The sequence below is a fragment of the Triticum aestivum genome, chromosome 5A, assembly GCF_018294505.1.
Source record: "Triticum aestivum cultivar Chinese Spring chromosome 5A, IWGSC CS RefSeq v2.1, whole genome shotgun sequence".
Taxonomy (NCBI): Eukaryota; Viridiplantae; Streptophyta; class Magnoliopsida; order Poales; family Poaceae; genus Triticum; species Triticum aestivum.
The window spans coordinates 596,766,373-596,779,315 of record NC_057806.1 but is presented as its reverse complement, the minus strand read 5'-3'; the positions used below and the strand labels follow the sequence as shown (position 1 = coordinate 596,779,315).

The window sequence follows — 12,943 nt, the reverse complement described above, 5'->3', positions numbered from 1 at the left end:
TTGCGTTTATACTGTATTGAAAAAAAAATTGTTTTCGCGTGGGCTTTGGCACACCCTCTCCGGAGAAGTTTACATATTCCGGTACAAATTACTAGTTATCCCTTCATTAGTAAAAAATATTAGATTGTTCTTCATCTCTTGCTTGATCCATTGGGGGGATAGGAATTATAATTAGTTGATTGTGAATGTAGGAGCAAAAAACTTAAAGAGTAATGTAAACTTTTAAAAAGGGGGGGGGGGTACGGAAGCAAGAAACTTGTTTTCATGTAACACAGTACAGTACTATAAATGAGACCAAATCTGAACTCGGTCAGCAGTTCCATGCTGGGGATGGCGATGATTACTGCTGTGATTGCAATTTTGCGAGACATTTGGACCAGCGGAACAAAGATAGTATTCGGCAGTTCAGAACAGTGGTAGCGCTGCAGATGCACTGGATGGCACAATAGAGATGCACTAAAATCGTACTCCCTCCGTAAATTAATATAAGAGTGTCCGTAAACTAATATAAGAGTGTATAGATTGATCTATACACTCAATCTATACACTCTTATATTAGTTTACGGAGGGAGTATTTCAGAACACTGATTCACCACCAAGAAGGCATTAGTAGTAGTATCAGTAGGTTAACTTAAGAGAACCTCTCTGGAGAAAGGCCAGGTTCTATGGTACAAATCGGCCACAAAAAAAGAAAAAACTATGGTACAGATGATGCTAACTGTTCACTTCTTCTATGTTTGGCATGTTGGCAAACAAGAACTTCGCCAAAATCCAGTCCGGCTTGCAACGGCAAGAAGTGCCCTGCGGAGAAAACAACTGCAGTTCATTAGGACAAGCAACGCCACCGGGGCAACAGATAGCACCAAACCATCAGTACCACATACTAAGCCTTCACGTTCATACATTGCATCTGGGAGTTCAATTCTCAGACATTATTTGGGAAAGATTGGCGAAATAGAAATGACGTTCGATCCTCCACAACCAAAATAGCGATTCATCATCTACGACTGGAAAAAGATTTTTCTACGTAGAGGACAGGTTACAGAAGGGCGGAACATGCCTGAACAAAGCAGCAAGGTTGGGGGTTGGTTACCTGCCCAACTAGGGATAAGACTGAATTTTCTAGCAATTTTCTGAGTAGCCTAACTGAATTTTCGAGTTCAGACAACAAACAACAGGAAGCTGCAAAATATCACAAAGTAATTCGACTAAAATACATATTCTACCCACTACCCAGGAGCAACGTAGCTCCCAGTCGTTATCAAGAAATCCGCAATATGAATTTAAGGTGGCATTGAAGCATGTTATATAAATTGATTAAACCATGTTTGAACTAATTTTCAAACAGGGTGACCTAGCATGTTACATAATCCGTTGTTTGCATTTCCAGGTGATATATTCTACGCTATCAAAATTCAAAATACTACACAAATTGTCTAGAAATTGATCCAGAAGGTTATATTTATAACTCATAGTTATCTCGATTAGCAAATGTACCACGCTAAGATTTTTAGTACAGTACAGGATTATAGGTTGACCAGTAACATCGTAAAATAACATGCATATTCAATTAGCCATTTAGTAGAACACATACATGGACTTACTAAGGAGCTTAGGCACTAGCTTTCTGCTCAATGCAACTCCCTGAAGGTTCTGCATTCTTTACAATCCATGGGTGCTTCAGAATATCGTCAAGAGAAATCCTCTTGCTCGAATCCTTCACTAGCAGCTGCATACAAAATTCATACATTCAACTTCATCACCTTAAAGGACATAATCCATTATTAAGAAAGAAGATTATAACCAATATTTTCAAATGTTACCTTGCAAATGAGATCCTTGGCATCTGCAGATATGTCACGAGTTTTAGGGAACAGCAAGTCCACTTTGACTATCCTGCTCAAAATTCATGTTGCGGAGAATGTGTATCAAAGGAAGATTGGGCAAAACACAAACACTGTAGCTACACAAACATTGTACCTCTTACCTCATCAGGGTATCTTGCTGCTCTGCAGCTTCAAAGGGTGGTGATCCATACAAAAACTCGTAGCACAGGATCCCTAAAGTCCAGTTGTCAACGGCGTAATCGTGAGCCTTTTTCTCTACCATCTCCGGTGCCAGGTAATCTATTGTGCCACAGAGTGTGTGACGTTTAGCATTTGATCGAACCGCCCATCCAAAATCTGCAATTTTAAGCCGGCCCTGTAAAATGGAAGCTGAGTGACTTCTATAAAAAAAGGCTCAGCAACTTATGCACAAACATAGAGTTAAAAGTGTCAACAGCAATCAGCTCTGACATATACCAATGTGGACAGCACAACAAATGATGTTCTTTACTGGTTTCGTACTCATATGGATGTGGACAGCACAACTAATAAGGCCTCTGACAGTATTTGATAGTCTCTACAGCGACAGGAGTATCTCTTCAGTAATCTCGAGAAAGTTATACAGGACATGCATCTATAAAGTAACCAGGTGTTCGGAGCCATATATAGTACACAAGTGCAAGTTGGTAAAATCATGTATGACCAACAGTACTTACCGGCAAAACGTGTACGTCAAAAAGAAATGGGACGCCCATGTAAATTGCTGGAATTTGCATTCGAATTATATACCTTTGGGATGTCAAATTTTATACTGCACTATTTTACTTACAAATAGTTATAGAGTAAGCTACTGCCTATCTGCTATTTCGTCTCTCTATAAAACCGATTTAAAAATAACCTAGAATTTCTCTACAGTTGGACTGATCATCAACGGTCATAAGTTCCCAACACATGAGATGCATAGTGCTTCAATTCACAATGTATAGCTCCTAAATTTTCCACATATATCTTAATAAAAGTTCAGGCTACAAGGGTATCTGGATAGTTTATGCTTGCAGCAAGGCAAATGGGATATATTGTCTGTTTTATTTTATCTCAAGTAATTTTCACATATCGGCCATATCTATAGAAAGAGATTGCGTAACTAATCACAATGCACAACATGCATTTCCTGGAAACATATATATTGCTTCATTAGTGGACAAAATGCATAGGTCCAGCTATTGTTTAATCTGTAGGCAGGCATAATTTACAACAATGATGTAGTCGGATTCCATGTTGTTGACAAACATGGATGGCAAAAAAAAGTGCATTTAACCTACTGGGTTATCAAAATATTGCCCCATATAAATTCTTAAAATACGCAGTTTCAGTTTGGTATGATAACACATAACAGTGGCAGAGAGGCAGCAACTGCATGCAGAAGAACCAACCTCGATATCAAGGAGCAAATTTTCCGGTTTGATGTCCCTGTGAATTACCTGCTTCTTGTGACAGTATGCCAGTGCACCAGCAAGGCTTGCTACATACTAAAGCAAAATAAAATGAATTGGATCAACAGAAATCCAGCGCAAAAATGATAAGTCAGTAGGAAAGCAATGTAGGTCCACCATGATTAACAGCCTGATGTGCTGTATATCAAAAGATCAGTACATGTCATGCTAAGCAGAGTGCAGTTTGACTGATTACTGTTCAGACAAAGGAAATATGGTTCTATTGTGTTTGGATCTTTGGGTTGGATGGTTTAGATCTCAGACTGAGCTGGAAGTGTCACTCCTGAGGTGGGTTTTCTGTACTGAAAATGCTACATTTGTTTTCACACCCATTCATGGAAGAGGGGTGAGGCTTTTCCTTGTGTTTTTATAGATGTTCTGGAGTTCTTGGGTTCTTCATCTTGCGGTGAAATACATAGATCCATTAAACTCAATGGAAATGAATAGCTCATACCAAAATTCTTAACGATCAGACAGATTACTACTTTCAATGGTTAATGAGAAACCAACATAACTAAGCACAGATTGTTTCAGAACACCTACTAATGAATATACTAAGCTTAGTCAGTACTCTTTTAACTGATCTTTCTACCTCTCACGACCTCAATCGAAGTAATACTTCACTAGTGAAATGCTAGAAAATGCCCCCTATCGAATTTTGTGGGCTCTTCTATGTGACAGTCAGAGCTCAGAATATTCCAGCTTCATTGCAGATTTTGAGATTTCAGACAGTTAATTCCACAAACGATAGCGAATAACAACTGGGCTTATCCAATCAATAAACGCCACACGGCTGGGGAAAAGTAACGCGGCAGGAAAGGGACAGGGTGGGGATGGCTCACGGTGGCGGCGGTCCGCTCGGAGAAGTGGCCGACGCTGCGGAGGAGCTTGTAGAGCTCCCCGCGGGCGGCGTACTCGAGGACGAGGACGACCCGCTCGGCGTCGTGGAACCAGGCGAAGAGGCGGAGCACGTTGGGGTGGTCGAGGCCGTGCTGGATCTCGATCTCCCGCCGCAGGTGCCCGTGGAACCGGTACTTCTCCAGCTTCGTCTTGTATATCACCTTGAGCGCCACCACGTAGCCGCTCTGGATCGCCAAGATTCTCCGGCGAGTCAGCCTCATCGGAGTTGAAAATTTTTGGGGGTGGGGGGACCGAAGCTCGAAGGTTTGGGGGATAGGGTTTGGAGGGCCTACCTGCCTCTCGCGGCCGAGATAGACCTTGCCGAACTTGCCCTCGCCGATGAACTTGCCGATGTCGAAGTCGGAGAGGCTCCACTGCCGCCGCTCCATCGGAGGTGAGAGGGGGACGGAGGCGCCGCGGAGAGACGTTGGGATTTCGTAATGGAGCGTGCGGAAGCCAACTTCTGTGTTCGGAGTAAGAAATCGATGGGGCGAATGTGGAATGGGCCTCTGTTGAATTTGGCCCGATCCCCATCCCTTGTTTTAGATGGGCCATTTGGAGCTACTTAGACCAGCCACGGTGAATAACAAATACTAGTGCCGCAGCCCGCAACTCAAAACAAATATAAATACTAGAGCTCCTATTCCGTGCGTCACGTGGCGGCGGTGAATTCAAAATAAGATCATGAATTTGAGAAAAAATGTTCAAGATTTTGAAAAAATGCTCTTGAAATTTAAAAAGGTGTTCATGAATAATTTTTTAAAAAAAATCATGAATTTGAGAAAAAACGTTCGAGATTTTGAAAAAAATGCTCTTGAAATTTTAAAAGGTGTTCATGAATAAAAAAAATAAAAAAATCATGAATTTGAAAATGCTCACTACTTTGATAAAAAGCTCCATATTTCATAAAATGTTCATGAATTTGAAAAAATGTTCGTGGGTTTAAAAAGGTTCAAAAATTTGAGAATTTTTCTCGGATTTCAAACAATATTCATGAACTTGAAAAACACAGGATGTCAAAAAATGTTCTCAAAATTTAAAAGCATTCACGAATAAAAAATGTTCTCATTTTTCAGAACAGTGGACTAATTTGAAAATTGTTTCCATATTTCTAAAATTTTCATAAAAGTAGAATTTTTTTTAAAAAGGACAGAAGAAAAAGGAAACCAAACGAAATAAAAAAATCAATTAAGGAAACACACGGGGGAAAGTAGAGAAAAAACACAAAACAAACGAAATGGCTGGCCCACTACTGTGGGCCAGGGTGCGTGTTTGGTCGCTATACCTCGACCCGCGTGGGGAATGGGGGTGATGTGACACTCCATGTAGGAAAGTGGGTGGCACCTCAAGTAGGGTTAAGATCTGCTACTACAACAAACCCTATGTTGTATTGAGTTGGACCAAAAAGACTAAATAAAACGGGCTTATTTTGTATTATTTAGGGCAATCCTATTCTGTGTTGGGTAGTTTCTCCCCACTACCTTGATATTTGGTTTGCTGACAACCAAAATGGCATACATCAAACCTAAACAATATACTAACAAGTACATTATGCGGAAATCCGTTGGTGCTTCCGGGAGCGCGCGCTCCTGCACGCGGAAAATATATTTTAAAGTGTAAAAAATTCCAAACAAAAATTTGGCGCATAGATCTCGACATTGTATATGTGCACGTCAAGTTTCGAGAAAACCGACATCTTATGTGGCTTGTGTAAAAACGACAAAAGGATGTCATGTGAAAAACATTTTTTAACACCGGATTTGTCTTTTTCACACGCGACGCATAAGTTGTCGGTTTTTCCCGAAACGACTTTGTGAGCATGTACAATATCAAGATGTACGCGTCAAGTTTTTGTTTGAAATTTTTTGACATTTCAAAATATGTGTAAAACACATTTTAAAAACCAGGAGCACATGCTCCCATGTGCCAAAACACCATCTCCGTACATTACGACAATACTAAAAGGTCACATCATTGCATCAGCGGGTTGAAACCCCTGATCAAAATATATAGTTCAGAGTTATAGACAACATGGGCTTGCCATGCCCGACACTAACATCCGACATCAAAACATACATGTTTTCAGACAATGAGGGGTGTTAGAACCACTAATCGAAATATACATTGCTACCAAACACTTTCAACATCAAAATGTAGCACACAACTTAACATAATAGTCAAGATCACCTTAACTTCCACTAGATGATCAAGCAAAATACACACTCTAAGATAGCTTGACCACACTGCATAGAAATAAATCACTTCACTCATCACATTCCAAACATTTCATAGCAGCCTCAGCCATCAACTTGTCAAAAATGGTTACTTCCCACACAAACTCAAGGGCCAACTCGAAGTGCATACTGGCTTCAGCTCATGACCATTGACGAAATTAAGCCAACCTTCGTCTGGGTACACAATTTTGCCTGACTTCCTCACCTTCACATGCCACATGTAGCTTCCACCAACCCTCAGGTTCATAGTGAGGTGCGTACCATTTTTACCTTTGAACATCCTTGCTCCAACCTTGTTTGGTAGAACTAAATCAGTGGATTCGAACTTATCGACTTCAATCTAGCACATAAATTTTCCGGATTTCCTGGGATGGTGCAAATGTCATACCAGATGTGGGCGACCTTATTGTTGCTCATGACAATGCTCACGGCAGTAGCTGCCTTGTGCACCATCTGTTTCTAAAGTCCTTTCAACTACTTACGTACTTCCTTCTTGCGCTTCCACATAACAGACTTGGAGCATTGATCACTTTTTGATTTGCCTTTCACATTGTGGCTCTGGCGTGAATTAAAAAGGACGCTTGGCGTGATGAGTAGGCCATGCAAAATCAGAGCCAGAAGAATCCTGCTCCGAATCTAACTCGGTGACCCTAACCATGGTATGTTCCGGAGAATAATTGTCCATAGGCCTATACAACAAAAGACATCAAACAAATAATTATTAGGTCACCTTTTTTATCCGAATGCCAACAGATTAAGAGTACAAACTTACTTCAGACATATTCTAAAACATCCACACTACAACAGGGGCTCACACTGAGACAGTTCAAAATTGATCTCTACAGGCAAAGGAGATGTGATTCACAACAACAGTTCACAGTATGTTGCACGGATTTGTAGGGGAGTTGACCCATAACACAGGGAGCATGTACCTATAGGTAGATTCCAAGGGCGGGCAACGACAATGCTACTTCAAAGATCATGAGTCGACGATGACGTGGAAGAGCAAAACTTGATGGAAGGAAATGGCCGCCCAACGGATACCTTACAAGACATATGACAACATGGAATGGCCGCCTTCATCCTAACTAGTCGATGCAGAGGGGAAGAAGATCGATGGCCAGACATGGGGTTTTAGGGGAAAATGAAATTGTTGTAGGGAAAGATATTAAAGAACAAAATGAAATTGGTGTAGGAAAAGATATTAAAGAACATATGGTTCAAATTACTGTACACACTATGAGTTTGACTTTGACCATTGAAGATCATAAACGTTTAGCCCCAATTACAAAATGTTATGTGCGAGCCTTTGACAAGTTTCGTGTGACACGCCAAACAACTAGAGTAGTTTAGAAAATGATATTGGATACCCTGACAAGAACAACTAGAGGCTATGACAAGCCAAATAGGCGAGCGTCTCTGGTAAGCAAGACGCGACAAATGCTTTGACGGATCCATATCACTATAGAGGCATCCAAAAAAATTGTTAGAGGTTCCAATAAATTATAATGGAAAACGCCTAATACAAAGGCACAACAAGTTGCGCAAGGCACCTAATGTTTTGTCGCTTCAACAAATACTGGTATCAAGCCTGACCGTCAGGTTGGACAAGGACGTGTGACGCTGACGACACGACCGATGACTATGGACCAACGAGGGTCAAAGACATCTTGGGGTCACACGCCCTCATAGGTAAGTTATAAGCGTTTGATGGTTAGACATGAATGAAAGTGGACGGATATCAAAATAGGTTTTTGAGGGGTTAACGAGTGGATTAAGTTTTGCTATGGGTCATTTGGAGCATCTATAACCAGGCACCTCAAAACCGCACTTATACACCCGGTCGGACGGCCCGGTAAAAAAATGAATCAGTCGGGCTCCTCACACCGGTCCCAAATGCCAGGCTGTCCGACACACCCTATACCTAGCCCAAATTTAAGGCAGATATAGAGAGGCTCGGGTGCGCCCGCCACGTCAACATGTCCCACCGTGGCTCTCACCTACCCCACATAAATCCCAAATCCAGATGAATTCTAGACTCGGTTGATGTCTACTATGCAACTTTGTTCTCGTATACTCTGCTCGGCCTCCAAGTGCAGAGTTTTGTAGGACAACAATAAATTTCCCTCAAGTGGATGATCCAAGATTTATCAATCCGTGGGAGGTGTATGATGAAGATGGTCTCTCTCAAAGAATCCTGCAATTAAATACAAGCAATCTCTCGTGTCCCCAACACACACAATACAATGGTAAATTGTATAGGTGCACTAGTTCGGCGAATAAATGGTGATACAAGTGTAGTATGGATAGTAGATATAGGTTTTTTTAATCTAAAATAACAAAACCAGCAAGGCAACAAGTAACAAAAGTGAGCACAAACAGTATTGCAATGCTTAGGAACAAGGCCTAGGGTTCATACTTTCGCTAGTGCAATCTCTCAACAGTGATAACATAATTGAATCATATAACAATCTCTCAACGTGCGACAAAGAATCACCCCAAAGTTTCTATCGGAGAGAGTAGGATGAAAACCTGTATCAACCTATGTGCCTAGATTACCCCTATGTCACCATGGGAATCCGCAGGTTAATTACCAAAACATATATCAAGTGACTCAATAGAATACCCCATTGTCACCACGACTATCCACATGCAAGACATACATCAAGTGATCTCAAATCCAATATTCAATCCAACATAACGAAATATCGAAGAGGAAGACTCAATTCATCACAACAAAGATTGAGAGGGAAGAACACCATATGATCCAACTATGTTAAACAAAGCTCATGGTACATCAAGATCATGCCAAATTAAGAACACGGGAGAGAGAGAGAGAGAGAGAGAGAGGGAGAGATCAAACACATAGCTACTGGTACATACCCCCAGCCCTGAGGGTGAACTACTCCCTCCTTGTCATGGATATCGCCGGGATGTTGAAGATGGCCTCCAGTGATGATTTCCCCTTCCGACAAGGTGCCGAAAAAGGCCTCCAGATGGAATCTCTTTGAAACAGAGGCTTACTACTAGGGAAAAACCTAGTAGTAGCGCTGGTTTTGGAGCTATTAGTAGCCAGTAAGGCACTACAGCTAACTGGTAGCAGTAGCGTTGGTTTCCTAGCGCTACTGATAGACGTAAGTAGTAGTAGCGTTTCTTCTAAAAAGCGCCACTGCTTATTTTTCCTGGTTTTTTAATTGCAGCTTAGTTTCACTATATTTGTATATGTTTTATATACAGTACTTTCATCATATGATTTTATGACCATGATTAGTTCATGTTGTCTCCACTTGAACCTAATCCACCTCGGGGATACACTAGCAGAATAGTAAAAAAAATTAAAATTAAAAGTTGAAGCAAAAGAAGCAGAAGTCATGCTTAATTACGAAAAAGACTTGTCGTTGTGACTTACTGTATCCACTTCGAAGGTCTCATCCAGCTTGATGCTGAAGCACCTACTACCAACTAGGTGAGGCTTGTCGCACATGCCGCGTTCGTCTTCGCAGTATTCGCACATATCAAATTCTTTTTCGTCGTCAAACATTTCCTATGTTCATATTTGAAATATTAATTAAAAATCGATCGAAGGCAACTACCAGGAAACTCAACACACAGATCACTATTACTCAATGCGCAACGGGTTGACTTTAGGTCTGTCGAGTCTTCCTTCCTAAACTCTTTTCTCACGTATATGGTGGGCACTCCCTCTCTGATATTGCGACCGTCGGTGATGGTCGCTACTCCTTCTTCGCCTAGTGCATAACAAAGGTCTAGCACAAAGAGAAGAAGGAGAAGTGACCCCCATGACAACAGTCGACATTCTCCTTCTCTCATATATGGTGGAGACTCTCCCTCACCGATTTTTTGACTGTCATCTATATGGAGCCCCGACAGACTTAAAGTTAACTCGAAATGTTGTTTGATTCTCTTTCTAGCAAATCCGAGGCACTCGATATTTCCTACATATTCTAGCACAAGTCATGCTTAAATTCATGGAAAAATCCAGCATGACCTTTGCTAAAGTAGGACTATCGAGCGTCTGAAATTTGCCGGAACAGAAATGAATCAACACTCCGGCAAAACATAGATACAAAGATGTCCATACACATACAACGATGCTTAAACTTGCAATTCCATCCGGATCAATTATCATAAGCATTTGCACATGAGCTCACCGACTAAATACCCTAGTTCTACTCTATTCAACATATCGAGGAGGAGAGAAGGAGGAGGTGGACTTTTAGCTCACTGACTCAGGTGTAGAGGAAGTAGCTAGAGGTAGCTTGGATGACGATCATGAAGGAAATATGCCCTAGAGGCAATAATAAAGTTGTTATTTATATTTCCTTATATAATGATAAATGTTTATTATTCATGCTAGAATTGTATTAACCGTAAACTTAGTACATGTGTGAATACATAGACAAAACAAAGTGTCACTAGTATGCCTCTACTTGACTAGCTCGTTGAATCAATGATGGTTATGTTTCCTAACCATAGACATGAGTTGCCATTTGATTAACGGGATCACATCATTAGAGAATGATGCGATTGACTTGACCCATTCCGTTAGCTTAGCATTTAATCATTTAGTATGTTGCTATTGCTTTCTTCATGACTTATACATGTTTCTATGACTATGAGATTATGCAACTCCCGTTTACCGGAGGAAAACTTTATGTGCTACCAAACGTCACAACATAACTGGGTGATTATAAAGGTGCTCTACAGGTGTCTCCGAAGGTACCTGTTGAGTTGGCGTATTTCGAGATTAGGATTTGTCACTCTGATTGTCGGAGAGGTATCTCTGGGCCCACTCGGTAATGCACATCACTATAAGCCTTGCAAGCATTGTTACTAATGAGTTAGTTGCGAGATGATGTATTACGGGACGAGTAAAGAGACTTGCCAGTAACGAGATTGAACTAGGTATTGAGATACCGACGATCGAATCTCGGGCAAGTAACATACCGGTGACAAAGGGAACAACGTATGTTGTTATGCGGTTCGACCGATAAAGATCTTCGTAGAATATGTAGGAGCCAATATGGGCATCCAAGTTCTGCTATTGGTTATTGACCAGAGAAGTGTCTCGGTCATGTCTACATAGTTCTCGAACCCGTAGGGTCTGCACACTTAAACGTTTGTTGACGATATAGTATTTATGAGTTATGTATGTTGGTAACCGAATGTTGTTCGGAGTTCCGGATAAGATCACGGACACGACGAGGAACTCCGGAATGGTCCGAAGATAAAGTTTGATATAGGGGATAATAGTGTTTGGTCTCCGAAAGGGTTCCGGAATTCACCAGAAGGGGTTCCGGATGTTTCCCGAAATGTTTGGGTATGAGAACACTTTATTTGGGCCAATGGGTAAAGCCCACAAGGTTTTTGGAAAGCTCAAAAGGAAGTTTTGCGGAGTCTAGGGGCCAGACGCCAGGGTCCCTGGCGTCTGGGTCAAGACGCCCGGAACCCTAGCGTCGGGCCCTGGAGTCCAAGAAGGACTCTTGCCTTTCGGGTGAAACCGACTTTGTGGAGGCTTTTACTCCAAATTTCAACCCCAAGGATCAACATATAAATAGAGGGGTAGGGCTAGCACCCAAGAGAGATCAAGAAACACCAAGCCGTGTGCCGGCAACCCTGTCCCCTCTAGTTTATTCTCCGTCATAGTTTTCGTAGTGCTTAGGCGAAGCCCTGCGAAGATTGTTCTTCACCAACACCATCACCACGCCGTCGTGCTGCTGAAACTCATCTACTACTTCGCCCCTCTTGCTGGATTAAGAAGGCGAGGACGCCATCGAGCTGAACGTGTGCTGAACGCGGAGCTGCCGTACGTTCGGTACTTGATCGGGACGGATCGTGAAGGTGTACGACTACATCAACCGCGTTGATAAACGCTTCCGCTTTCGGTCTACGAGGGTACGTAGACATACTCTCCCCTCTCGTTGCTATGCATCACCATGATCTTGTGTGTGCATAGGAATTTTTTTGAAATTACTACGTTCCCCTACAGATCACTCCAAGGAGACACGACTCTATAAAGCCTGCATATTCCACCGAGTAAAATTTTAATTAGATCATCAAATCTCATATAACATTCTTTGATGACAAAGTGATAATGACATAAATTCAACTAGTTCTATTAATTTAACTAGTTCAACTAAGCACTTACTAAAAATAAACTAGTTCTATTAATTTTCTTACTAAAAATAAACTAGTTCTATAGTAAAATTTTAATTAGATCATGAAATATCATATACCTAAATTTTCTTACTAAAAATAAACTAGTTCTATTAATTCAACTAGTTCAACTAAGCACTTACTATATATAGATAGATCAACTAGTTCCATCCATCTATCTATATATCCTCATAAACCCTAGTACTAAAAAATTTATTCTTAAATTCCGTTACTAAAAACTTTTTATTACAGAAAGCAGGAGGAGGAGGTGGGACAAGGAGGGGGAGGAGGGAGGAGGAGAGAGGGGGAGGAG

General features: G+C 41.3%; 1 protein-coding gene across 3 annotated transcripts; it reads right to left on the bottom strand.

The window, feature by feature from the left end:
* Positions 1–588: 588 nt before the first annotated feature.
* Positions 589–4,693, bottom strand: LOC123105132 (serine/threonine-protein kinase Aurora-3). 3 transcript variants are annotated; one of them, XM_044527135.1, is made up of 7 exons: positions 4,513–4,693; positions 4,162–4,404; positions 3,260–3,355; positions 1,988–2,202; positions 1,824–1,896; positions 1,605–1,729; positions 589–816 (listed from the first exon to the last, which is right to left on the bottom strand). In XM_044527135.1, exons 1-6 carry the CDS (start codon positions 4,606–4,608, stop codon positions 1,613–1,615), a joined length of 840 nt encoding a protein of 279 aa, XP_044383070.1. In that variant the 5' UTR covers positions 4,609–4,693; the 3' UTR covers positions 589–816; positions 1,605–1,612. The 3 variants fall into 3 exon arrangements, with proteins under 3 accessions (XP_044383070.1, XP_044383068.1, XP_044383069.1); XM_044527133.1 differs by having other exon boundaries at positions 589–801; positions 1,595–1,729; positions 4,513–4,692; XM_044527134.1 differs by having other exon boundaries at positions 589–801; positions 4,513–4,692.
* Positions 4,694–12,943: the final 8,250 nt, after the last annotated feature.

Bases quoted from the DNA above. Each gene is read 5' to 3' on its own strand.
- LOC123105132 (XM_044527135.1), bottom strand. From the start codon at position 4,608: ATGGAGCGGCGGCAGTGGAGCCTCTCCGACTTCGACATCGGCAAGTTC. The intron at 4,405-4,512 runs GTAGGCCCTCCA...TTGGCGATCCAG, and splicing joins ATCTCGGCCGCGAGAGGCAG to AGCGGCTACGTGGTGGCGCT. The intron at 1,730-1,823 runs GTAACATTTGAA...TTTTGTATGCAG, and splicing joins CCAAGGATCTCATTTGCAAG to CTGCTAGTGAAGGATTCGAG.